Source organism: Erythrolamprus reginae, chromosome 1 (assembly GCF_031021105.1).
Source record: "Erythrolamprus reginae isolate rEryReg1 chromosome 1, rEryReg1.hap1, whole genome shotgun sequence".
Taxonomy (NCBI): domain Eukaryota; kingdom Metazoa; phylum Chordata; class Lepidosauria; order Squamata; family Dipsadidae; genus Erythrolamprus; species Erythrolamprus reginae.
The window spans coordinates 273796608-273822568 of record NC_091950.1 but is presented as its reverse complement, the minus strand read 5'-3'; the positions used below and the strand labels follow the sequence as shown (position 1 = coordinate 273822568).

General features: G+C 38.7%; 1 protein-coding gene across 1 annotated transcript in view; it reads left to right on the top strand.

The window, feature by feature from the left end:
- Positions 1-25961, top strand: part of EYS (eyes shut homolog) — a 1050766-nt gene that overhangs the window by 895889 nt on the left and 128916 nt on the right. Inside the window, exons 38-39 of the mRNA XM_070763632.1 lie at positions 2345-2506; positions 10762-10915. Coding sequence (XP_070619733.1) covers positions 2345-2506; positions 10762-10915 — 316 coding nt within the window. The remainder of the gene's footprint in view (positions 1-2344; positions 2507-10761; positions 10916-25961) is intronic.

The following is a 25961-nucleotide window of genomic DNA, read 5'->3' as shown; positions in this document are numbered from 1 at the left end:
TAACATTCTGCCATCTCAAAGATGCACAGAAGTTGAAACCAAGCTGTCAGAATAAATTCCAATCAATACATCTACGTAATTAAGCTACATGTTAAAGTAATTATGCTGCCAAGGAAACGTCATGACTGTCTAATGATGGACAAGATGTTCTGTGTGTGGAACAGTGAACTGAAGTCATCTATAGCTTAAACCAAAAGATCTTGGTTTTTGGTTAGTGCAAAGAAAAAAAAAACATGGGCTATTTTATTCAGAGTTTGTGGAGGCCAAGAACTTTAGCAGTGGAGAAAAATCAGGACAAGATGAGGAAATGATAGTCCCATGGGAGCAGAGGTGATATTCAACAGGTTCTGATCAGGATTCTACCAGTTTTGGAGAACCGGTAGCAGAAATTTTGGGTAGTTCAGAGAACTAGTAAATACCCCCTCTGACTGGCACCGCTGCCATCTATTCTCTGCTTCCCAAGTTCAATCTAACTGGGAAGAAATGGGGATTTTGCAGTATCCTTCCCCTGCCACGCCCACCAAGCCATACTCACAGAACCAGAAGTAAAAGAAATTAATCCTACCACTCTGCATGGGAGATCTGCTGAGGTCATCACCGGAAGGAACAGTTGCATGGAATAGATAGTTTGGGGGAGGGGGGCTGAAGATATTGGAAAGACCAGAACTTGTAGGGATGCCATTTTGGGACAGTGCCAGTGGCTGAGAGAAGGTAAGCTCAGGAACCAGAGCCAACAAGTCAGGAAATATCTTTTCAAACAAGCTACTAATGCTTTTTTCAGGTTGAAGGTGTGTGTCCTGGAAAAGAAAATCTCCTAGAACACTGGAGTCCTACCTCCGCTTGAAAAAAAAACACAATTAAATAATTAAAAGGACAAAATAAATAATTGGCTCAGCATTGTTGCAAGTAAAATGCCAAAATAAATTCTCATCAGCTACTGGAAGCGGTAGATTTGAGAAATGATGCTAGTCTAAAGTGACCAGATTTTAAGATTGGGAAAGAGGGACGCCATTGATTCTATGTGTGGGGGGAGGGGGGCTAAAAAAAGTGTAGCCAATTTTTTTTAGCAAATTCTCTCTCTCTTACTCTCTCTTCCACCATCCCTTTCTCTTTCTCTCTCCCTCCCTCTTTCTCCCTTCCTTCCTTCCTCTTTCTTTCTCTCCATCTCTCTTTCTTTCTCTCTTCCTTCCTTCCTCTCTTTTTACTCTCTCTTTCTCTCTCTGTTCCTTCCTCACTCTCTCTTTCTCTCTCTCTCTCTTCTTCCCATTCTCTTTCTCTTTCTCCCTCTCACTCCCTTTCTTTCTTCCTCTCTCTTCCTCTCTTTTCTCTCTCTCTCTTTTCCCTGCCCCAATGGTGCCCAGGTGGAGGCGAAGGTGGGAGAGGAGGTGGAGGGGTGAATTGGGTCTGAAGGCTCAGCAGGTGCTTCTCTTCTCCTATGGAGTCTCTGCCCAGTGAACCTGGACAGCCCCCTGATCTGCCCTCCAAGTTCCTCTGTTGCTCTTTCACACACACTGCCCGGCTCAAGATTGACACAGAAGGCCATCTGTGGGGGGGTGGATGGAAGGATGACCCCCCCCCCCAGTTCCACTACCCCGTTACTCACCCACGCAGTTGGCCTTCCTCTTTGGAGTGGGGGGCTGGGAAGGAAGAGCAGCCAACAGAGGCCCGGCCAGCCCTTAAGCTCCTCCCCGGCAAATCCTCCCACCTCTGTTCCCTCTTCCACAGGGCTGCAACACCAGGACACGACTGGGCCCATCCCAAGCTGGGTTAGGGGCAGGGAAGGGAAGGCAGCAGCGGAGAGCCTGGAATCCCCTCCCTCCAGTCTCTTAACCAAGGGGGCTGGTTGGGAGGAAAAAAAGCGGGACATTTTTCAAAGGGTGCAGAATGTGGGGAAAATGATGAAAAAGTGTGACTGTCCCGATGAAAGTGGGACATCTGGTCACTTTATGCTAGTCGTACTGAGGAATGACTCTGTAGATCTTTATAGTCTACAGTTCTCATTACTTGCTTCCAAAGATCTCATGGGTCTCCTCTTAAGCTTCTTTGCTTATGAAGACTCCAACTCTTTATTTATCTTTCTGCAGATAAAAGGGCTTTCTCCTATTCTTTGTGTTTTTATATAAAATTAAGGGAATGAGGCTTAATCATATCCAAGATGCCCAGAAGAACACCATCAAAATCATTCTTTCTTTTTTTAATTAAGCAAACAAAATATCCAAAAAAAGGGAACAGGAATGGCCAGTATCTGCAAGGTACCGATGGTGTGGAGTCTTACTTTCTTAGGATGAAAAAAGCACATCAGTCTAATTTTTCACTGACAGTCATGTGCTTGTGTTTGCTCCAGATACAACGTTATTCTTCCCATCATTCAATGGAAACTCCTATTTAGAACTACCTTCACTATCATCCTTGTCGGAGGACAGATTTGCATCAGGGCAAGAACGGAACAAAGTGACAATCTACATGACTGTGAAGACAACTGCTTTAAACGGCACTCTCCTTTACGGTGAGCATGACTGTTCTATTTATATAGTGAGTCTCAGAAAGGCAAGCCTGCCCTATTTTTTTCTAGCATCTCCACTTTGTCACCTGGAGAAAGGGGTCTGGAGGTATCTGTACTTTTAATGAAAAAAATCAAGCTTCAGTCCTTGTTCTTGAATGGGAGATGTCCTTTTCTCCTGTACTCATCTCCAACGATCTAAGTGCCAGATCTCACTGTAACAACATTGCCAAAAATGCATTAAGAGTAGTGATGGGCGAACCCAACGGTGTTCGGGTTCGGCAAGTTTGGCCAAACTTTACGCAAAATTCGGCCGAACCCGAATCAAACTCGAACTTGAACCCAAACAGGGAATCCCTCCCACGAAGAGATTCTGGGGCGGAGCTTTGACGTCACCGGCAGGTTGCTAAGGACACCAAGGTGATCACTTCCTGGATTCCATGGAATCCAGGAAGTGATCAAATTGGCGTCCTTAGCAACCTGCCAGTGACGTCAAAGCTCCGAATGCCGAACACGACCCCGAACTTTGCCCGAAGTTTGAAAAAGTTTCAGGTTTGTGTTCGGCATACCGAACACTGCAAAATTCGGTACGGACCCGAATTGTGCGGGTTCGGTTCGCCCATCACTAATTAAGAATTGTCAACCTAATCTTGCAAAGTAATATTGTACTGCTAACTAGGGCATACAAAACCTTTGCCAGACCAATGCTGAAATGCAGCTCATTTGCCTGGATCTGCACTATATATCAAACATTAATATAATTGAGCGAGTCCAGAGATATTTCATGAGAAGAATACTCCACTCTTCTGCTCACAACAGAATACCTTATGCCACCAGGCTTGAAACTTTGGGCTTGGACAAACTAAAGGTCTGACCTAAATGTAATACACAAAATTATCTGCTACCTGACAATGACTACTTCAGTTTCAATCACATTAGCACACAATAGCATGAGCATATAATAGATATAAATTCAAGGTAAACTGCTCCAATCTCAATTGCAGAGAATACGACAACAGCAATAGAGTGGTCAATGCCTGGAATGTTCTATCTGACGCCATTGTTACTTCATCAAACCTCCATAGCTTCAACCTTAAACTGTCCACCATGAACCTCACCCCATTCCTAAGAGGTCTGTAAAGGGTGTGCATAAGCACACCAGCATGCTTATCATCTCTGTCCTACTGTTCCCATTTATTTGCATTCTGTATTTACTGTATTCATATTCATGTTTATACTTATACCTGTTGTATCTTATGTTTGACAAAGAAAGAAAGAAAGAAAGAAAGAAAGAAAGAAAGAAAGAAAGAAAGACTGGAGTAGAACAAGACCATTCCAGTTCCCCAGGATTAAATCTTTAAGTAAATGGTTCCAGTTTATTTTTTGAATCAGACTCTTCAGTGATTTAGTTATTTTGAAGTATGTACATTTGAGTAAAGAGAGAAATTTTATTTTAATAAATGAAACAAAGGATGCACTTGAATAATGGGACACCTGTCACATATTTTAAGATATTTAGATCTGCATATCAAAGTTAACTACCTGTAAGTCAACTAGTCAAGCTAATAAGAAGCATAGGAATCATGTAGACCTCAGTCACCAGATATTTTGTCAAAATGACAATATCTGTGTAATGACATTGTAATACAAACTCTGTCCCTTACAAAGCCATCTTAATCTTTTACTCTCTGCAGATACTAATAGGTCCCTAGCTTTCAAGGACAAAAATGGCAAGGCAAAAGTACTATAAAATCCCAGAAAAAGTTATGTCAGAATTTAATTGATCATGCAAAGGACCACATTTTTTGTGGAGGCTGAAGGTAGTTAACAAGTACATAATTTGCTGGTATTTCCTAAAAATGAACACAGGAAGGATTATATCCTGTAAAGCCAGATAAAATATTTTTATATTGACAGAAAGAGAAGATGGTAGCAGTCTTCAAATACCTGAACAAATATCACACACCAGAAAATCAAGGCCTATCATCTTGGTTTCCAGACTGCAAAATCCATATTGGTCGTGTCAGGATACAGGAAGGTAGATTCTGATTTAATGTTGAAGGATGCTTCCTATCATTAAGAACAGTTCAACAGTAAAATCAAGTACCCAGAGAGGGGATGAGGTTCCCCTCATTGCATTTGGTCAAGCAGAGGCTACATGACAATTTCTCTGAAATGCTTTAGTTTCAATTCAAACCCTTCAGCCTTAATAGTTCTTTTCAATTCTGGGATTCTACAATAGAACTCTCTGATAATAAAAAAGATCAAAGAATAATTCTTATCTAGCAGGTGGGTTCATAGCTGAAAGAGTCCTCGGAAAGGGGCGGCATACAAATCTAATAAATTATTATTATTATTATTATTATTATTATTATTATTATTATTATTACCACCACCACCACCACCACCACCACCACCACCACCATCATTATTATTATTATTATTATTATTATTATTATTATTTGGGGGTCCCTATTCAGTGCTCCCCAAACTTGGCAACTTTAAGACTTGTGGATTTCAACTCCCAGAATTCTCCAGCCAGCTATGTTGGCTGGAGAATTCTGGAAGATGAAGTCCACAAGTCTTAAAGTTGCTAAATTTGAAGACTTCTGTGCTATATGAACATAATCCCACCCAAAATATGGCTCATTTTCACTCACCTCGGTGAAATCTGCCAGTGAAGTTATAACTTTCTCACACAGCTCTTATTTTACTGGAGATAACAAAGGCATACAATAAATTGTATAATTTATATACCGTAAATTATATTGTCATCAAATTCATTGAGAAGGAAAAAAAGAAGGGATCATTTGGTCTTGTGCCTGCCAGAGTCTTAAAACAGTCCTGGCAGGGCCTTATATGTTGTGATGAGCTTTGCGGGTTCATTCACTGTGCCATGTATCACAGAGATAACTTGCCATCTAATTGTTATCCAGTCATTCTCTAGGGAACTGTAGTCTTCCCAAACATGATTATTTTCCCTAGGCACAGCCAAAACAGCACTAAGCTCTGCAGGATCCTGCATTTAAACTTCTGGGACAATTTTCATCAACAGCTCAGCAGACAGCTAAAAAGCAGAACAAAGCCAGATGGTGATTTTGTAAACAATATGCTCCAGATGTTCAAAATTGCATAAAGGTGATTTCAAAACCATTTCAGCAAGCAGAATAACAGAATGACAAGAATTGGAAGGAACCTTGAAGGTCATCTAATCCAAGCAGAAGACCATATACCATTTCAGATACAAGGCTGTCTAATCTCTTCTTCTAAAGAAGAGGCCGCAAAAAATTCCTATTCGGCCCCGAGGCGACCTCCTTAGGACACACTGTTAATAGCGGAGGGTGGGCGGGTGTTCACTCCTAAACAGCAAGCAGGCAAGGAGGAGGTCCTGCTCGGATCGCCCTTAAATAGGGCGATCCAGGACCTCCCTGACTTCCAGGAGGCAGCGCGCCCACCTGGCACACTGCCAAAAGCCAAACTTCCGGGTTTTTCGGAACCCGGAAGTTCGGGGCTCCGCAGAGCCGCCCGCAGCGTTCCCCTGCTTCGGGGGCAATTTCGGCCGGCAGTTTAAGCTGCCGGTTGTGCATTTGTGTTCAGCAGTGATTTCTCTCATTAGATTAAAATCTAACAGTCAGCCTACTATTCTATTCTATTCTGTAGTGGTTTCCTACCGGTTCGGCAAATTGCACGCAGCTCCATAGCTCTGGTGCGCAAGGGTACGTTCAAGTGAAATGTTGCTTCCTGCACTTGTGCAGATAGCAAAATCTTGCACAGGGATGCACATTTGTGCATGTTTCTGTATGCATGGAAGCAAAACACCTCACCAAAACATGCATGCATGTGGGTCCCCGTGCGAAGTTTTGCTACCTGCACTAGTGCAGGAAGCAAAACTTTGCTTGAACGGTGCTCATGTGGCAGAGCCGCGGAGCTGCACACAATTAGCCATACCAGTAGGAACCTACTATTGATTCTGTTCTGTTCTGTTCTATACCTGGTGATGGAAAGGCCTCAATAACTAAACTGAAATCATAGGAAAACCTCATGGATTTGTATGGGAGGGGGGAGAGAGGGAGAGAGACAGACTGCTTCTCTAATTACTACACAATTTTTTGAATTCTGTTTCCTATATAGCAAAATTTCTTAAGGTATAAGAGAAAGATTTTTAAAAAGTACTATCAGATATACATGTAAAAATACATAACTCTTCTGCCATAAACAAACACTAATTTGGAAATTTTTGCTATGGGTATAGAAGTGGACTTCTTTGTATGGAGGGGAGAACTGTGCTTTCTGTGTATGGAGGGGAGAACTAAGGCTTTACCACAGTATGCATGATCAAAGTTTGAATATACATTTGACCACATTCCAGGTGGCATATTATACACACTCATATAATAAATTATTGATAAGAAAAAGCTTTTTTGCTTTCACAAATGTTGACATTTGAAAGAGAAAAAAAAGTGCATTGCTGGATCAAGAACTAGAGTATTATGGCAGTTTCAAATGCATATCTTTTGCTTGCTTTTTAGATGCAAATATAGTCCAGCTGGATGGCAAACTTGAAAGAACAAAATCATTTTTATTTTTATTTTTTGTCTTCAATTGACTATAACACAGGAGACACTGGTATATAATTGCAGGACTAATTCCAACATTTATAATGTACTGTTTCTGAGATTATCTTAAACGCTTAAATGTACCATCAGTGATAAGTCTAGACTTCAGATGGCTCATGCCAAGATGCTCTCAATATTTAATTTTCCTTATTCTTCCTTCTCTATTGCTTATGAACATCTCCCTTTGGAATGACCATCTCAAAAGATTTTATTTACTTATTTATTTATTTATTTATTTATTTATTTTGTCCAATACATAATACACATTGAAGAGAATAGATATGTAATAATATGAATAAAGAAAAGAATAGAAGAAAAGATATAAAAGTATAGGTGAACATATATGAAAGGAAGAAAAGATAAATGAGATAAGGAGAGACAATTGGACAGGGGGACGGAAGGCACACTGGTGCACTTATGCACGCCCCTTACTGACCTCTAAGGAACCTGGAGAGGTCAATCGTGGATAGTCTAAGGAAAAAAATCATGTAGATAACTGATACCAGACTTTGTTTTCTTCCACTGGTGGGTTGTGTCTATTCAGAATCTCCTGAAAGATCTTTAGCTGATCAATTATAACACCGATCTTATCTGATCTTGTAGCTTGTTCTCTATTATGAGTGCAGCCTCTCTATTGTTGCCTTCAGATGATAATAAGTTACCTTTAATGGACTACTAAGTCTTTCAATGCAATTGGTCCTTGAACTCAAACCTGTGAAGGAATGTTCTGATGGTCTGGGAGGGTACCAGGGGTGGGCTGCTGCCCAGATGGGGGGAACGCAGTGGGGTAGCGAAAATGGAGCTCCACCCCAGAGTACCCAATTTGTACTGAAAGATAAAAGAAAATGCAGGGCATCCTGTATAAGCCACGGCCACAGTGTGGTAGTAAAAATTTTGGTAGCCCCTCACTGGATGGTACCCACTTTTCTTGGCTTTCTCCAATATTCTCTCGTCCACATGGAAAAGTGATTCTGCTTTCTCATTGTTCTGGGGATAAACAAAGAAACTAAAGTCTCCCATCATTTCGGAAGACTTCAAAAGCCTATTGAGTATTGTGCTGTTTGGTGCTCACAGATAAAAAAAAATATGGTCTAGGTAGCTCTTCACCATTAGAAAATAATAATTTCCCATTGCTTAAGATTCTTAAATTCTCTCAACTGGGATATCAGAAACAATTATCCATTGAGGAAAGAAACTCAACGGAAGTATGGATGGAGCATCATCATATTAGTAATGATCACATTCAGCAGATACCAGTACTGGTGCTAGTGATTCTATGTGCAAACATCATCAGTTTATTTTGAAAGCAGAAAGGTCTATGTACTGATGACCATCATGGAACACTCACTGGAAAAAATATAATTTGAACTTTCAGAAATTGATGATGATTGTAGGGTGTTGGGTTTTTTTTCAAATATTCTTAATAATGATGTATTTTTTCCATGTTCATATAAATGTATTTAAAACTGCTTCCCTTCCTCCGTGCTTATTGAGACTGTGTCTTTTTTTTTTAAATAAATTTTTTTAATTGATTTTATAGGTTTACAAAAAACAAACATATAACAGTGCACAGTGCATGTGCCCATCACCAAACAACACACACACCCCATCACCCCTATAGATGGATTCAAAGAATTTTAAGTTATTTATCTATCTATTAATCCTTGGCTCTGTCTTGAACGATTTTTACTAAAAGAGTGATTGTAATTTATTTTTCGTATTTACATCACAGATTCTACTTAACATATAATCTTTTACCTTGTTCCATCGCACCATCAGCTTCTCTAGTTTATTCTCATCAAAATTATTTAATCTTATTTCCATAATTTCAAAATGTATGTGATCCACCATGTACCAGTACCAATTCTGTAGTGTCCATTTTGTAGAGTCTTTCCATCCTAATACTATCACCGCTTGAGCACTTTCCAATGCTACAGTTTTAATTTCTTTAGATTCTCCTAGTTCCCTATATTTAATTAAGATTGCTGTTTCTTTTGTAATTACCCAGTTGATGTTTAACATTTTATTAATTTCATTCTGGACTACCTTCCAGAATTTCTGTATTTCTGCACATTCCCAGATCATATGCATAAAAATTCCTTTTTTCTGGCACCCATGCCAACATTTACCCTTCTCTTTCCCCTGGAAGTGTGCAATTTGTACAGGTGTATAGTACCACTTATGTAAAAATTTTCTTCTCATCTCTTTAACTCTCGTATTTTTAATCTTGTATATATTTTCTATTATTTCTTCCATTTCTCTTTCGTCTATTTGTAAGTCATCCTGCCAACATCTTGTTAAACTTTTAACTACTTCTTCTTCCCTCTGCAATAGCATTCTATATATATTACTAGCTTGTGCTTTACTTTCATTTATCTTTACACTTATTATTTTTTCCAAGCTATTTTCTTCTCGTAAGAAGGCTTCTTTATTCTCACTTTTATTTAAATATGTACATATTGCATTAATCTGTAACCATTTCTGTTTACCGATCCACCATTCCAATCTAGTTCTACTAACTCTTCCATCTTTCTCATATAACTGTTCAATTCTCATTACCCTTTTACTATTTAATATTTTAATAATTCTAGTTAAATTAGCATCGTCCCCTATATTCAATACATGTAACGTTGATAGCTTGGATATCTTTATTCCACTTGTCCTCTGCCATTTAAGCCATATTTCTAAACATGCTTTAAAAGGATCACTTAGGGTACCGGTTTCAATTCTACTCCAATTTTTAAATAATAATTCTTTGTTATTTATATTATTAATTTCTCTTTCTAATTCTACCCATTTCTTTCCCCCCCCATAACTGTAGCTCGATTAACCTTTCGATTTGAAATGCATTTCTATATAATACTAGGCATGGGCTTCCCCAACCTCCCTCTTTTTCTTGTGCAAACTGCCAATGCTTCCTTATTCTGGATTTTTTCTCTCCTTCAATCCAAAAGTTTAGTCTATTATCCCATTCTCTTAATTTTGCCTCAGGAAAACTACCCGGTAAAACTTGAAACAAATACATCATCTTTGGTATTATCATCATCTTAAGGGCCCTAATCTTAGCCATTCTTCCTAAATTTTTACCCTTCCAATTTTTGATCTGCTTCTGGATTTTTTTCCATATTAAGTTGTAATTGGCCGTTGTTATTTTTGATGGATTTTTAAATAACCAAATTCCCAAATATTTCATTTTGTGCTTATTGAGACTGTGTCAACAGAAAAGTATAACTGAGGTTTGTAGAGTTATGGAAATACTTTTTCAAAAAAGCTACTTTTTACTCTGAAGAAGGAACTGGTATGAATCATATTGGTTTCTGGAATGTAAGACAGCCATGGAAATCCTCACAATTGTGTTGGAACTGTAATGGAAAGGAATTGGTGAATAAGGAAGATACCTAAAAATAAAAATAGATACTGAAATATCTCATGTTCTGTGATATTTGAAGAAGGCTGTTCCTATACAGTAAACAGTGGGGAAAATAAAATTTCTCCACTATTTTCTCCTCCCATCCCCAAAAGGCAGAGGGGAATAATATTAGTCAATTGGAGAAAATCGAGATGAGGCATAAAACTGAGCAAGAATTGAATTTCTTTATCTCTGTGTAAGTGTCACATAACTTAATAATTTCATTCTTTTTAAAGCTAGTGATGAATTTGCAGAAGAACATTTCCTTCATCTTTACCTTGTGAATGGGAAGCCAACTGCTCAATTTGGCTGTGGCCCTTCTCCAAACATTTTGACAGTGGCTGCCAATCACTCCATTAACAGAGATGTCCTTGTACCAATCACACTAAGGTAAGACTTCCCTGTGCTTAAGTGAATGATGACTGAACATATTATAAGCTTGCCTTCTTACTGAAGAAAACATATGAAAAATCAAATGTAAAGGTCATACTCAGTTATCTCTAGAAAATTATATCTCTCTATCATCTATCTATCATCTCTCTATCTATTTGATTTGAATGCCATCTGAGTCTAAAAAGATTCTTGGTGGTTCACAAATACAAAACATTAAAAAAAGACAACTAGGATAAAAATGAAGAAGAAAAGATGGCAAAGATGACAAGAACCATATAGGAACAATAAAAACAAAAAGAAAATAAACAAACGTGATCCAAAGGGGCTTCACTCCCCCTTGCCAAAGGCCTGGGAGAAGATCCAAATCTTCAAGGAAAACATTTTAGAAAAACAAAATGCACAGGTACAGTATATGTGGTACCGTTCTCAACAGTAATAACTATGAGAGGGATCTTGGAGTCCTAGTGGACAATCATTTAAATATGAGCCAGCAGTGTGCAGTAGCTGCCAAAAAAGCCAACACAATTCTAGGCTGCATTAACAGAGGGATAGAATCAAGATCACGTGAAGTGTTAATATCACTTTATAAGGCCTTGGTAAGGCCAACCTTGGAATACTGCATTCAATTTTGGTCACCACGATATAAAAAGAATGTTGAGACTCTAGAAAGAGTAAAAAGAAGAGCAACAAAGATGATTAAGGGACTGGAGGTTGCAGGAACTGGGTATGTCTAGTTTAATGAAAATAATGACTAGGAGAGACATGATAGCAGTGTTCCAATATCTCAGGGATTGCCAGAAAGAAGGGGGAGTCAGGCTATTCTCCAAAGCACCTGACTCCTGAGGGTAGGACAAGAAGCAATGGGTGGAAACTAATCAAGGAGGAAAGCAACTTAGAACTAAGGAGAAAATTCCTGACAGTTGAAACAATTTATATCCAGGATGCGAGAGGTCAGTAAATATTTTTACTGCCTTATTTTTGACTCAAGCAGTATATGGGTGGGAGGCAGATTGGCAGTAATTATTTTTTCTGCAGTTCTGCCTTCTATGAATAATATTCTTCCTGTCATCCTTGTTTCTTGGGTGAAAAGGATTAGGCAATAGAAAAAGAGAAAGATTCCCTGGCTGAGATGCTTAGAAGCTGTGATCAGTCTGAATATATCATACGAAGAGAGATGATATGGGAATTTGACCTGAAATAAGATAGCTTTATGCATTCCTTTGAAGAATTATAAATATAATGTGGAAATAAGGATTGTGCTAGGGATTTGAATAGACTTCCAAAAGTAGCATTGAAAAGGTGCAGCTTATTTTATTTTTCACTGTTATTTTTCACTGTTGTTTATAGACTACCACTGCGGCTTTTCAATCAACACAAATCTACATATCCTGTGCAGCACAGGAATGTTGGGACTAATTAAAAGCACCAGTCCAAAGTTCTATTGTAACATACTGATTCTGACACCACCCTAATACTGTCAGAACTATGTTCTCACTACCTAAGAAGTGTAAAAGTGAAGACACTAGTATAAAACAGATTTATAATATTACACCTCCTGAAGTTCATTTTATCCATTGCTAGCTGTGTGTAAGCTACACATAGTCAATACACTGAAGATATTATTGAACAGATATGAATCTTGCTTCTTCAGATGCAAGCTATAGCCCTAATCATATCAAAGCATGCACATAGGTTCCTTAATTTATTTTGATCTTTTTTTTCTTTGCTTTGCTACTTCAATTGTAAATATTTTGGAATATTTCTTTCTCATTCTCTGTGTGTTTGAGGGAAAAAAACAACGTCCCTACATTTAAGTTCTTTTAATACAGCTGTCAGAGATAACAAAAATAATTGCTGCAACCTCTCAAATTAATTAGACAAATAGTTTAAGAGGACATGACCACATTATAGTATCTTTCATGCTCTGTCAAAGGACTTCTCAAGCAAAGTGTCCCTGCAGAGGTAGTTTAATAAACAGGACATCGTCCTTCTTTCACTGAATTTTAAGGTTGTACGTAGTGTTGGGTGAACCAAACCTGCAAAGTTAGGGTTCATGCCAAACTTTGCAGTGTTCAGCATGCCAAACCCGAACTTTTTAAAAAGTTCGGGTAAAGTTCGGGTTCAGCCAAACACCGCAAAACGGCGCTACCCGGGAGGAGAGTGGGGAATCCCATCATGGGATTTCCCACCTCCTTTTGCTTGTGGCGCTGCAAGAAAAAGGAGTTGGGAAATCCCATGAAGGGATTCTGGGGGCGGGGCTTTGACATCACGGAGACTACTTCCTGGCCAGCCAAAATGAGGCAGAAGGAGTCTCTGTGACGTCAAAGCTCCACCTCCGGAATCCCTTCATGGGATTTCCCACCTCCATTTGCTTGCTGCACCGCTGCGGCATCCTTTTCTGTAAAAATAAAAGGAAGCAAAAGGAGGTGGGGAATTCCCCACCTCCTTGTTTATTTTTACAGAAAAGGACCCCGCAGCAGCTTGCTGCAAGTAAAAGTTCGGGTTCGGGTTCAGCAAACTCACCCGAACTTCACGGCAAAGTTCAGGTGAGTTCGCCGAACCTGAACTTCGTTGGGTTTGCCCAACACTAGTTGTATGTTTAAAAAATTACAAATTGGGCAGAGGGAAACCTCACCTTTTGTTTCTGATGTGCACACTAGAAATGTGGAGGCCAAGTAGCACACATAATTACAAATGCATATTATGGAAAGGCTTCTTCATTGACAAACAGTTGCCAACATGATGGGGCATGGTCAGTTCTAAAACATGGACCTGCTGGATGGCAAATTATTAAGGAGCTTTTAACTTCTTAAGCTGTGTCTCAGCTTTGTATTGTTTTTCTTTGTCTTTAATTCTAGACAGGTGGGCAAACTTCCCAAGTATCCAAAATAACACAGGGTCATTCTTAGAAACAAAAATATTTGAGTGTTTGAAACATGCTGGTCTTCTTTTCTTTTTAATTAGAAAAATCTAATTTGTTTTTACATAAAGTTATTGTGAAAAATAGAAAATATAAATAGTAGTAGATTTGTGATGTTTTGGCATAGGTGTTTCCTGCATTTGGGGTTTTCTCATCTAAAGATATGTAATAGTGTCACCTCTGGGCAGTGGTGGGCTATGAGCTAGAATGTTAAATTGTGCTCGCTGCTGCGGATCATAAGTTTTTGCTGGACCAGTGCGATTTTGCTGCTGCACCTGTGGAGGTAGAAAAATCGCACACAGAGCCACACGTAAAACCTTGCCGAAACAGGGGCGCAATTTTGCTACCTCTACAAGTGCAGCAGCAAAATCACGCTGGTCCTTCAAGAACTTATGAGTCGCAGCGGCGAGCGCAATTTAACGTTCCAGCTGGTAGCCCACTGCTGCCTCTGGGACTCCTAATGAGAAAAGGAGAGTTAAATCAAGAAATCTGGATGGCAGGGAACTCAGGAGTTGCCACTTTCCCAGTTAAGAAATAAAATAAAGCATTCAAAAATTGAACATGTTCTGCCTTCAAATAAAATAGCTTTAAACCTTAGTAGAAGAAAATGAATATTTGTAGGAGGTGGAAAGAGCTGTTTGCACCCATATTGCAAATCTATAATTTTAATGAATAATAATAATAATAATAATAATAATAATAATAATAATAATAATTTATTAGATTTGTATGCCGCCCCTTTCCGAAGACTCGGGGCGGCTCACAACAATGATAAAAACAATATTATACTGGCACAAATCTAATATTTAAAAAAAACCCTAAAAACCCTATCATAATTAAAAACCAAACAACACATACATACCAAACATAAATTATAATAAGCCTGGGGGAAAGGTGTCTCAAATCCCCATGCCTGGCAGTATGGGTGGGTCTTAAGTAGTTTACGGAAGATAAGGAGGGTGGGAGCAGTTCTAATCTCCGGGAGGAGTTGATTCCAGAGGGCCGGGGCCGCCACAGAGAAGCCTCTTCCCCTGAGGCCCGTAAGATGACACTGTTTAGTCGACGGGACCCGGAGAAGGCCAACTCTGTGGGACCTTATCGGCCGCTGGGATTCGTGCGGTAGCAGGCGGTTCCGGAGGTTCTCTGGTCCAATGACATGTAGGGCTTTAAAGGTCATGACCAACACTTTGAATGATCAGTTGTACAGCTAGTAAGCCTTGTTTATTTAAAGATTGCCTTAGTCTTCTGCATTATTTTGGACATCTGTTGTGATTCCGTCTGAGGCCCCTCAGGGAACGGCTGATCCTCTGCCGGCTTCCTGCTCAGAGGGGGAGGATGAGGAACAGGAGGTTCAGGCAGACGGGGAGGAGGAATCTCAGGCTGAGGGAGAGGGAGGACAGCCAGAGTCCCCCGAGGGGGAGCTCTCCCCAGCAAGCAGCCTGGATTCCTTAGATGAAAATGCACAAGCAATCATCGATCACCGGCAGAGAAGAGCAACACAACGAAGGGGACAATTAGCCAGGTACTTTCAGCACTAAAGAGGCAACAGCTGGGTTTGGGTGTGGTGCTCTCTGGAAAGGCTGAAAAGGCAGACCCACCCTTCCTGGCTTGTGGAGTATTATCTTTGGGAGTCCTGGGACCTGGCTGTGATCTTTGGCGTCTTGGAATTCTGGTTTGTGACTTTGAATACTGAAACCTTGGGGGGAAAAGATGTGGGTCTTATTCTCTACAGTGGTGGGTGTGCCAGCAAGAAGTCTGCTGTATTGTCTGGCCGTCAGGATTCTGCTGTGAAGTCTCATAGCCTGCCTGTTGGGAAGAACAGGTTTTTCTCTGTGTTTATTTTTCAAACTATAAAGTGCCTTTGTTTGTACCAGCGTGTCTGGCTGTTTTTTCCAGTTGGTGTTGAAGTCTAGGGGCACGCAGACAGAACAGACATCAATGTAATTTTGTTATTAAATTGCACTGTAGACTTATTTTGCTTCACTTTAAGTGAAGCACTAATGAATAGCATTGGTTGATTCATTATCATTTTTGTGATAATCTGTTATTGTTAACAATCCATAAAAAAATATTGTTATTCAGAGTCTCTTTGGATAGTGAGGTAGAGAACATGTAAATTTGATGAATGAATGAATGAATGAATGAATGAATGAATGAATATGCAAATTTAAATCTGACCTAAAGAATTTGAATAAACTGAAGAAAATGCTAGATTTTCACAAAGGGAAGAAATCATTAATGCTAATGTCTTTAGCACTGTAGTATTCAAAGATATATTAAAGATAGTCTGAATTGAAGGAGGAGATAGCATTTGGCCTGCTGATAGGATTCTACTAGATAATAATGTTCAAACAATAGCATTTATCCTTTTGAAACAATCAAACCAGAACACCATAATCATATCAATACAGTCCATAATGCATAAGACAAGAAACACCTCAGTGCAGGTAGAATAGCGGCCTAGACCTTTGCATTTATGTAATGATTTAGCTTGATAGAATTTAATTTGCAAATTCAAGGTGAAGAAATGAACATGTGAATAAAATAGAACAGAACAGAATAGAATAGAATTCTTTATTGGCCAACTGTGATTGGACATACAAGGAATTTGTCTTTGGTGCATATGCTCTCGGTATACACAGAAGAAAAGATACATTTGTCAAGAATTATGAAGTACAAAATTTAATGATAGTCATAAGTTATAAATAAGCAATGAGGAAAAAATTTGTTTAGCAGAGTAATGTCGTTCGGGAAAATCTGTTCTTGTCTTGGTGTGCAGTCTAATTGTCTTGGTGTGCAGTGCTCTATAGCAGTGTTTCCCAACCTTGGCAACTTGAAAATATTTGGACTTCAACTCCCAGAATTTCCCAGCCAGCCAATGCTGGCTGGGGAATTCTGGGAGTTGAAGTCCAAATATCTTCAAGTTGCCAAGGTTGGGAAACACTGCTCTATAGCATCATTTTGAGGGTAGGAGTTGAAGCACTTTGTGTCCAGGATGTGAGGAGTTTGTAGATATTTTCACTGCCCTCTTTTTGACTCATGCAGTATACAGGTCCTCAATGGAAGACAGGTTGGCAGCAATTGTTTTTTCTGCAGTTCTGCCATGGTGGTCTTTAATTATATCTCTCATTGATTATAAATGAGACTTCCAGATTTCAGAATTATTTTGAGAATGGATTCCCATCAAATACTGTAATCTCAGAGAAGGTAATCAAATCTTTAATTTTAGATTAATGTAATTTTAGATTAATCTTTAATTTTGACAGGGAAATTAGGGTGAAAGAAATTTTTGTCCTTCATCAAATGAGTCCACAGTAACTGAAGACCAGTCAACCTAGTGAGTGGGGAAATAAATAATGTCATGTAGAAGGTGGAGAAAGCAGGAGATGATTCAAAGAATAAAATTTAATAAATCAGTAGTGTAGAGTTATTATCCTAAGGCAAAAAGAGAGAGAGAAAACTCTAGTAGCATCTTTTCTGACTAACAAATTTACTGAAAGACATAACTTATATGAGCTGAATTTCGTTGCATCAAATGCAAAAAATGGCCAGTCTGATGTAGGATTTAAACTTGGATGAAGGATGAAGTGGAAAAGAGAAGAAGACAGAATTATTATGCAGATTCAGGCAACTAATTACAGTACCTTATCCATTGTTCTGTCGGGCTCTCTGGTACACTCCTCCTAAAAATTCACAGGTACAAATTTCAGACACACACACGTTTGAAAATTCAAAACAATGTTCTTTATAATGAACATTCACTTAAACTAAGCCCTCTTTTGGTATAGCAAAGGGCACTGGTCTCCAAACAAACTGGTAATTTGTACAAGTCCCTTATCAGTTCTGTGATACTTAGCTTGCAGCTGTGAGGGAATTCACAGTCCTTCTTCTTTCACAAAGTGAACCATACTTTGCTCTGGTTTAGTTTCAAAGCGGGGGAAAATCAGCACACAAAGATCAAAGTCAGTATAAAGCAGGCACGAAACACAACAATCAGATAATCCTCCACAATGGCCAAGCCCACAGGCTGCTATTTATAGCAGCCTCACTAATTACCACAGCCCCACCCAACCACAGGTGGCCTTATTTTCTTTGATAATAATCTCTCAGTTGTTGTTGCCTATGCATCACTCTCCACATGCGTGGCTGTATCATTAACTCTTGTTCTGAATCCAAGGAGGAGCTAGATAATTGATCTCCTTCTGAGCTGTCTGCCACACTCTCCTCCTCCCTGTCACTCGTGTCTTCTTGGTCAGAGGAGCCTTCATCAGCAGATTCCACCGGGGGCAAAACAGGCCTGCAGCATGTGGATGTCTCCCCCACATCCACAGTCCTTGGGGCAGGAGCTGAGCCAGAGCTAACCACAACATCCATTAACCCCCATCAAAGCTGCCCCAGCCAAAGCACAGAACAACTCAAAGAAGTAATGCAAGATCAGAAAATGTGCCTACCCCATAGAATCACCAAGAGTCATACAGACTGAATGGATAACATCATATCCATGAATAGTTGTTGTGTGTTAAAACCCACTGTGTTTGTTGAGACCATCTGAGATGCCCCAAAACCTTTGGATATGTTCAGTAGTCATAAGTGCAGATATTTTTCTTCATACAATTTTAGTTGAGTAGAGAAGACAGTTCTCATTCAATTTTATTTATTTGTTTAATTATATAAAATAGAAAGAAAAAATAGAAATTGGAGATTAAAGGAAGGGAAAGGAATGGGGAAAAGAAAGATACAAAGGGGGGGGGAGAAAACAAGGGGAGGTTGTTGACTTCTGACTCTTCTTAGATAAAAGATAAAAACACTCCAGCCTCAAATTTTGCTTTTACACATTCATACATAACTAATCATTTCTATAATGACAAATCCTTGTCATCAAAAAACCCAAAGTTTCATTTTTTTTAATCACAAGCATAAAACCCAGAAATGATATCCAAGTGAAAAACATGTTTAAATAATTTTTACTCTTCGAATAAAATAATCAATCTTACCATTCCTACTTTATCTTCCTTTCTATAGAAATAGTATTTCTTTTTGCACTTAATAATCTTTGTGAACTGTCACCATTTTTATTAACAAGATTCATTGTATTCTTTCACATTCTTTTACCTTACCGGGTGGGGAAAAACACTCTTTTTTTATCCTTTTTTTTTTTTTGAAGTGCTAGACTTTCTTTAAACACTTTTTTTAAGTCAAAAGTTTCTAATGCCTCTCTTTTTTTTACTTCTTAAGATAGAAGCTTTAAATTGCAGTATTAAATTTAGATCTCTCCCTACAAACTACCCTTGTAGAATATTTTTTTCTTTTAGAAACATCCTTTTTAAAAAAATAAAAAAAATATTTAAGTTTATACATCATTTTCTTTAATTTTCTGTTAATGGAGATACAGTGTTCCCTTGATTTCCGCGGGGAATGCGTTCCGAGACCGCCCGCGAAAGTCGAATTTCCGTGAAGTAGAGATGCGGAAGTAAATACACTATTTTGGGCTATGAACAGTATCACAAGCCTTCCCTTAACACTTTAAACCCCTAAATTACCATTTCCCATTCCCTTAACAACCATTTACTCACTATTATTGCTGGTACTCACCATTGAATAAGACACTTAGTGATCCTGATATTTATAACCATAATTATTTATTAACAATAATTATTTTTTTTGTTATTTATTTGCAAAAATTATTAGCTTGCCGATGACATATGACATCATCAGGTGGGAAAAACCATGGTATAGGAAGTATTTTTAATTAATATTTTTTGAAAAACTGTGGTATAGGCTATTCGCGAAGTTCGAACCCGCGAAAATCGAGGGAACACTGTATTCTCAAATACATTTTCAATAATATTTGCCTGCTTTAAGGATTACCTAAGAACTTAAGATCCTTCTCAAATTTGCAATAATCTTGCCCTCTTTCCAGTATTGTTTCTACATTGGTAAAAGGTTTGACACTCTTGAAACATGCAATGAAATCCCAGAAGGACATAGAGATTCACTCTGTTGAAACAGCTTTACCCATTCTGCCCTTCAAACACTTCTACACTTGGTTGATAGCATTCAGGAGGGGCGAATGCATGTTATGTTGATGTTGTGGGATAAGGAAGTGTGATTCTGCCTTTATTCAATTCAGATTGTGTGGAGATAAACAACTAGCTAAGGCAATGTTGTGTTTTGCTAATGACATTTTATCATTTATATATGATAAAATTCTTACCACATGGCAGGACAATACAGATAATCAAGCTGTGATTAATTAGGTTTAATCTCTTCACGCTCTTAAAGGGTTTTAAGATACCGAAAAAAATCATACTGTATCATGTGTGATACAAGATAAATGAATAATCAGATATCTACTGAAAAATCTGACTGCGTACAAATGAAAAAGAAAAGAGTCAAAGAAGTTAACAGTCTACATTTTAAAGTAGCAACAGATAACCGGGTTCGTTGGAGTGTATATTGAGTGAGGAAGGAGAACCAACATTTCATTCAGTCCACAGGAAAACCAAATTTCAGGAACCAATTAAGATACCAATCCAATCAGGGTCAATCCACAATCATTTCAGTCAGAGTGACAAGCATTAATGCTGTGTGATTACTTTAACTATGCCTGCAGTATTACAGCTTTCTGTATGGGTGATATATATTATAGATGTATAGATGTACAGTGTTTCCTTGATTTTTGCGGGTTTGAACTTCGCGAATAGCCTATACCATGGTTTTTCAAAAAATATTAATTAAAAAATACTTCACAGGTTTTTTTCTATACCATGGTTTTTCCTGACTGATGACATCACACGTCATTGCCAAACTAATAATTTTTGCAAATAAATAACAAAAAAAATTATAATTGTTAATAAATAATTATGTTTATAAATATCAGGATCACAAAGTGTCTTATTCAACGGTGAGTATCAGTAATAATGGTGAGTAAATGGTTGTTATGGGAATGGGAAATGGTAATTTAGGGGTTTAAAGTGTTAAGGGAGGCTTGTGATACTGTCCATAGCCAAAAATGGTGTATTTACTTCCGCATCTCTACTTCGTGGAAATTCGACTTTTGTGGATGGTCTCGGAACGTATCTCCCACAAAAATTGAGGGAACACTGTATATGTATATGTATATCTGTAACATATTTTTGCTGAATTGAAAATGAAGGGTTAGGGTTAGGATTAGGGACTAGTATACATACACACACACACACACACACATATATATATACAGCTGATAATGAAACATAAAAGAGTCAAATGCAAATTTTCATCCCATGGAAATTATTTCAACAAATATCTACTCAGCCAAGTGCCTCCATAAAAGAAAAAGAAAAAAATGGTTCAAAAGAATACAGTTCAGGCATTGGCTCAAGAAACATGTGACTACTTGGAAACGTGACCAAAAACTAATGCTAAGAAGAGAGTCTTATTGATTTTCTAAGGAAAGTAACAGTTATACCTTCTTGTTCCGACATTATTAAGTACAGTAAACCACATGGGAAAATCCCATTACCAATGAAAAAACATCTGGGTTTAGGGTTTGGGTTTGGATTAGTCTTAGGGTTACGTCAACATGGAATCATAGTCCTAAAATGAATGCAAAGGATGGGTGCTTAGAGGAAAGTAACAGTGACAGATTTTCATTTAGAGTACATTACTATGCACAGTAAATTGCATGGGAAAATCCCATTGACAATGAAAGTCAATCTAGGGTAAGGGTTAGGGTTATGTGTACTTAGAATAATGGCTAAACGCTAATGGTAGTGATGGATTTTTAGTGGTTTTTTTAAGGAAAGTAACAGTTACACCTTTTATTCGGAGTTGATAAGGATATACAGTAATCCACATGGGAAAATCTCATTGCCAATGAAAATGAATCTAGCGACAGGGTTAAGGTTAGGGTTAGGTATACTTGGAATCACGGTCAAAAACTAATGCTAGGGATAGATTCATTTCCTTAGACAATTTAGGAGGACCAACCTTGAAGCTGAAAGACTTCACCCCACACATTAACTCCATGGGGAGATTGATTACGTTGACACAGGAAAGTGTTGAATAAAACAGTCTGGCCTTCCTGGACTATGCTGTACACAATAAGGAACATAGAAGGCTTAATACTGAAGTCTATAGCAAACCCACATACAGAAATCAGCATTTACATTTTGATTTCCAGCAACTACTTGAGCACAAAATAAGAGTGATCAGAACTCCAGGGTGAAAGTTTGACTACCTTTAAAGAGGGAGAAGAAAATGAACTAAAACACATAATGGAAACTCTAGTCTACTCATTGACGTATGATGTAGAATCAACAAGAAATGTTTAACTGAAGCCATCTTCAGATTGACATTTCATCCTGGACATCCAATGTAGAGAATGGTTGAGTTTAGCTATGTGGATCAATTTTCTTTAAAGGGGGTTTATATGTAGACAATTCATTTTAGTTAGTGGTCATTTATTCAATAAGTATTTTATGTTATCATCATCCTCTTTTAATGATTCCATAATCCCTTGCAGGGTAGAGTCTGGGCAACTGAATGGAGTTTGAGTGCTTACTGGCCCTTCCTGTCACCAATAAGTATTTTCTGTTATGTTCCTGCCCTTTAAAAAAAAAAGTTATCTTCTATAAAGTAGATTAGCACATACATGACTCCTGTCTATGCATTGTTTGGGCAGATGGGAAGTCTCCAGGTTAGATATCAGCCTGAGTTAGTGACCTTAAATCAGTGAAGGGCTACCAAAATTTTTACTACCACACTGTGGATGTGGCTTATGCAGGACACCCTGCATTTTCTTTCAACACCTTTCAGTGCAAATTGGGTGCTCTGGGGTGGAGCTCCATTTTTCCTGCCCCCCCCCATCCAGGCAGTATCCCACCCCTTATTATTAAAATGGGGAGACTGGGGGCATTTCAAAGTATTTTTCTCCATTTATAGAGGTGTTTTTCAACCTATCTTTGTTGCTTGGGGGCAGTTAAGACCTTTAAGGGACATGTCAAGTTGTTTGCAGTTGTTAATATGTTACGTTCCTTGGAGGAATACTACAATTATTCTATATCTTTGGGAAGCGTGGGGGTGAAAAAGACAAAGATATCATTGGATTTCTGCAATAAGATTTAGGAAGCTCTGAGCTGTGTTTGGAGAACTGGAACTGCAGGCAACCTCAACCATGATCTGTTTCTTTCCTCCTTTAGGCAAGGAGGAAATATTCTGTCTCCCTTTTGAGTTTTCAATCAGTCCTGTCCAGTTCTGCCATTGTGTTTGCTTTGCTCTGCAACCCCTGCCTTTTTAGTGCACTCATCCCTACCCGTCTTTACCACACATCGTCTTTCTTCTTTAATATATTTCAGAAGACATGTAATTTCCCCAGTCATATTAAATCCCATCATTCTATCAGCAAACAAATACCTACCTGCCTGTCTATCTATATGGGAGATCACTGGAAAACTGACTTCTTCCTAAATAGTAAAGGCAAACAAGAGAACCATCTAGAAAAACAGCACTTGTCTGTTTTCATGAAGTAATTTCTCTCTCTCTTTCCTTCATTCAATCCCATCTAATTCTTGGAAACTGCCTAGCCAGGTCCCAGTAATTTGGGGGCAAGGTTTCTCCAGAAGTGGCTTGCCATTGCATCCTTCCTAGAGCTGAGAGAGAAAGCAATTGGCCAAGGTTACATGGCCTACCTTTTGCCTAAGGCAGGACTAAAACTCATAATTGCTTGGTTTTCAGCTTGATGCCTTAACCATTACACCTAGTTGGCTCACTAAAGCAAATTATAATTTGGTTTTATTAATTGTAATATGACTTTAAAAATAATGAAAAATAGGTGCAAGTATATAAATCTTACCTTTTACCCACAAACTTAGAAAGTGGGTTTCTTCTATTTTATCAGCTCCAGGAGCACCAGGATAGAGGATAAACCCCTATCCCAGGCCCAACAGAGATCATCCATCAGTGTGACCAAAGTAGCTTCCATGCTATAGCCAGGCATGAATCTTGGCTGTTGAGGGCCCAGATAATCGACTTCATCCAAGGACCGTTGGAGCTGGAGCGACACCACCTTCTCAACAACCTTCCCTATAAAAGGAAGGTTGGAGACTGGACAATAGTTATTAAATACACTTAGTTAGATGATAGTTATTAAATAATATACCAAATGGTAACATCAATTGGAGATGATGGGATCAATCTATCACATTATGAAGGGTACAATAGAGACATTGTCCTCCATATGAATGGGCTTTATGCTCCAACTTCATCCACTACTACCCCATACTTCCATCATGTTGCTTAATGTCTTTCTTCTCTTCTCTTTCCTTCCTCCCTTTTCTGACTCTAGGCAGGCTACTCTTTTGCCTTAAAAAGCAGGGAGTAAAATAGGGACATGAACCTCAGGTCAAAAAACTTGTTTTTTTAAAATACATGTTTTTGTCTATGTACAAAGCACACTCATATGGAGGTACTACCGACTGAACTGATTTACATAATTGGATCTTGATGACAAAATCTGTCCTATAACACTAGCTATATGGTTGATTGAGGCAGGCAACAGTCTTAAAAAGTCGGGAAAAGAACTAAAACCAATCTCTTCTTTCCCAGGTCCTTCTACTTCCTTCTTCTTTTTTACTCAGTGAAAACTTTATTGATTTTCAGCTTCCCTTCCTTATGGAACTCTGAGGAGTTACCAGCTCCCAACCTGTTGCTTATCATCAGTCACACCCAACCTTTTTCCTCCTGTTGGGTTTAGCACAGGGGTGGCACCCAAGTCACAGGAAGACAGCAGTCATATGGGGCTGGTGGAAGGAAACCTCCCCCAGAGGGAAGATTGAAGGACATTTGGATAGATTATGCCAAGAATCATTTGTCTAGTTCTTTTGTTTTCAATTGAATGCTTAATCCCGCCCTCTACCCTCTGTTCGTTTATTATGTACCCCAATTTTGCTAACCTTTTGCTTCCCAACTAGCTTGTGTGCAATTTATCATTCTCATGACTGCAGGTAAAAAGGATCCAGACCCTTGGGTTGTTTAAAATAGCTTTGATTCTCCCTTTCATCAAGTAGTTTTGTCTGGTCATTGCAAACTATTGCGTATTTGACTTCAAGCTTGTTAAAGTGACTTCCTTTGAAGCTGGAAGAGTACCTAGGGGCATGGTTGGAGAAGGCATATGTTAAAAAAATAAGAAGAATCAGAGCAGTGGATTTATGGTGGGCAGACTGGCAGTAGGGAAATTAAGGCAAGTGGAAATAAATCAAAGCCAAGTCTGAGGGGCAATGCACAACCCACACTAACAAAAAGCAGTCATCACAATTCACACTGAGGATGAACAATGAACGGTATGCGTGGTTTGTTGCTTAGTAAGATTTTTTTTTAATTCAAACAAGTTTTACTTTATTATTTCAGTTTAGGTTAATGGGACCGATGAATAAACTGCTGGAGAAGAAAAGGGCTATGTTTGTGTGAGCAAATTCAGTTATATGAACGTTATGGAGTAATTTCAGTATACGTGCTGTTTCACTTACTGGTTGGGCTTTGTTCCTTCATTTCCTTCTGAATGTCAACCTGTCCTCATTATCTTTTGCTCTCAGACTGAGTCACATACTGACATGGCCCTGTGCCAAGATGTAAATGCTGCCTTTAGGACCTCTTCTAATTTCTCACCTTTGTCTGCCTCTTGTCTCCTCTGTCATAAGGATGCCCTGGGCCTTTTTTACTCAGACTGTTTATTAGAGTTGCAAACTCCCTTTAGAGAACATCAGCTCAGATTCATTGATGTTTTAATGGCAGTGTGATTGAAAGCAGACAGGCACGCACTGCAAGTGCTGGAAAAGAAAAGAAATCTGAGGTCAGAGCCAACAAAGGAACATGGGCAACTTGCACAAAACAATGTTGTTTACACCAGGGTTTTACTCCGTGGTTTACAAAGGAACAACAGAACTGTCAGTTCAAATGAGACTGCAACTTTTTTTTTTCAAGAGAAAAATGGCAAGAAGCTGATTTCCTTATTTCTTCTCTTTTTGGAGTTTACATAATTATGTAAGTTCATGAGTAGGCTTCTTTTCTCTTTTGAACTCCACAGATAAACTATACGGACAACATAAGCAGACCTCTCTCTCTCTCTCTCTCTCTCCCCCTCCC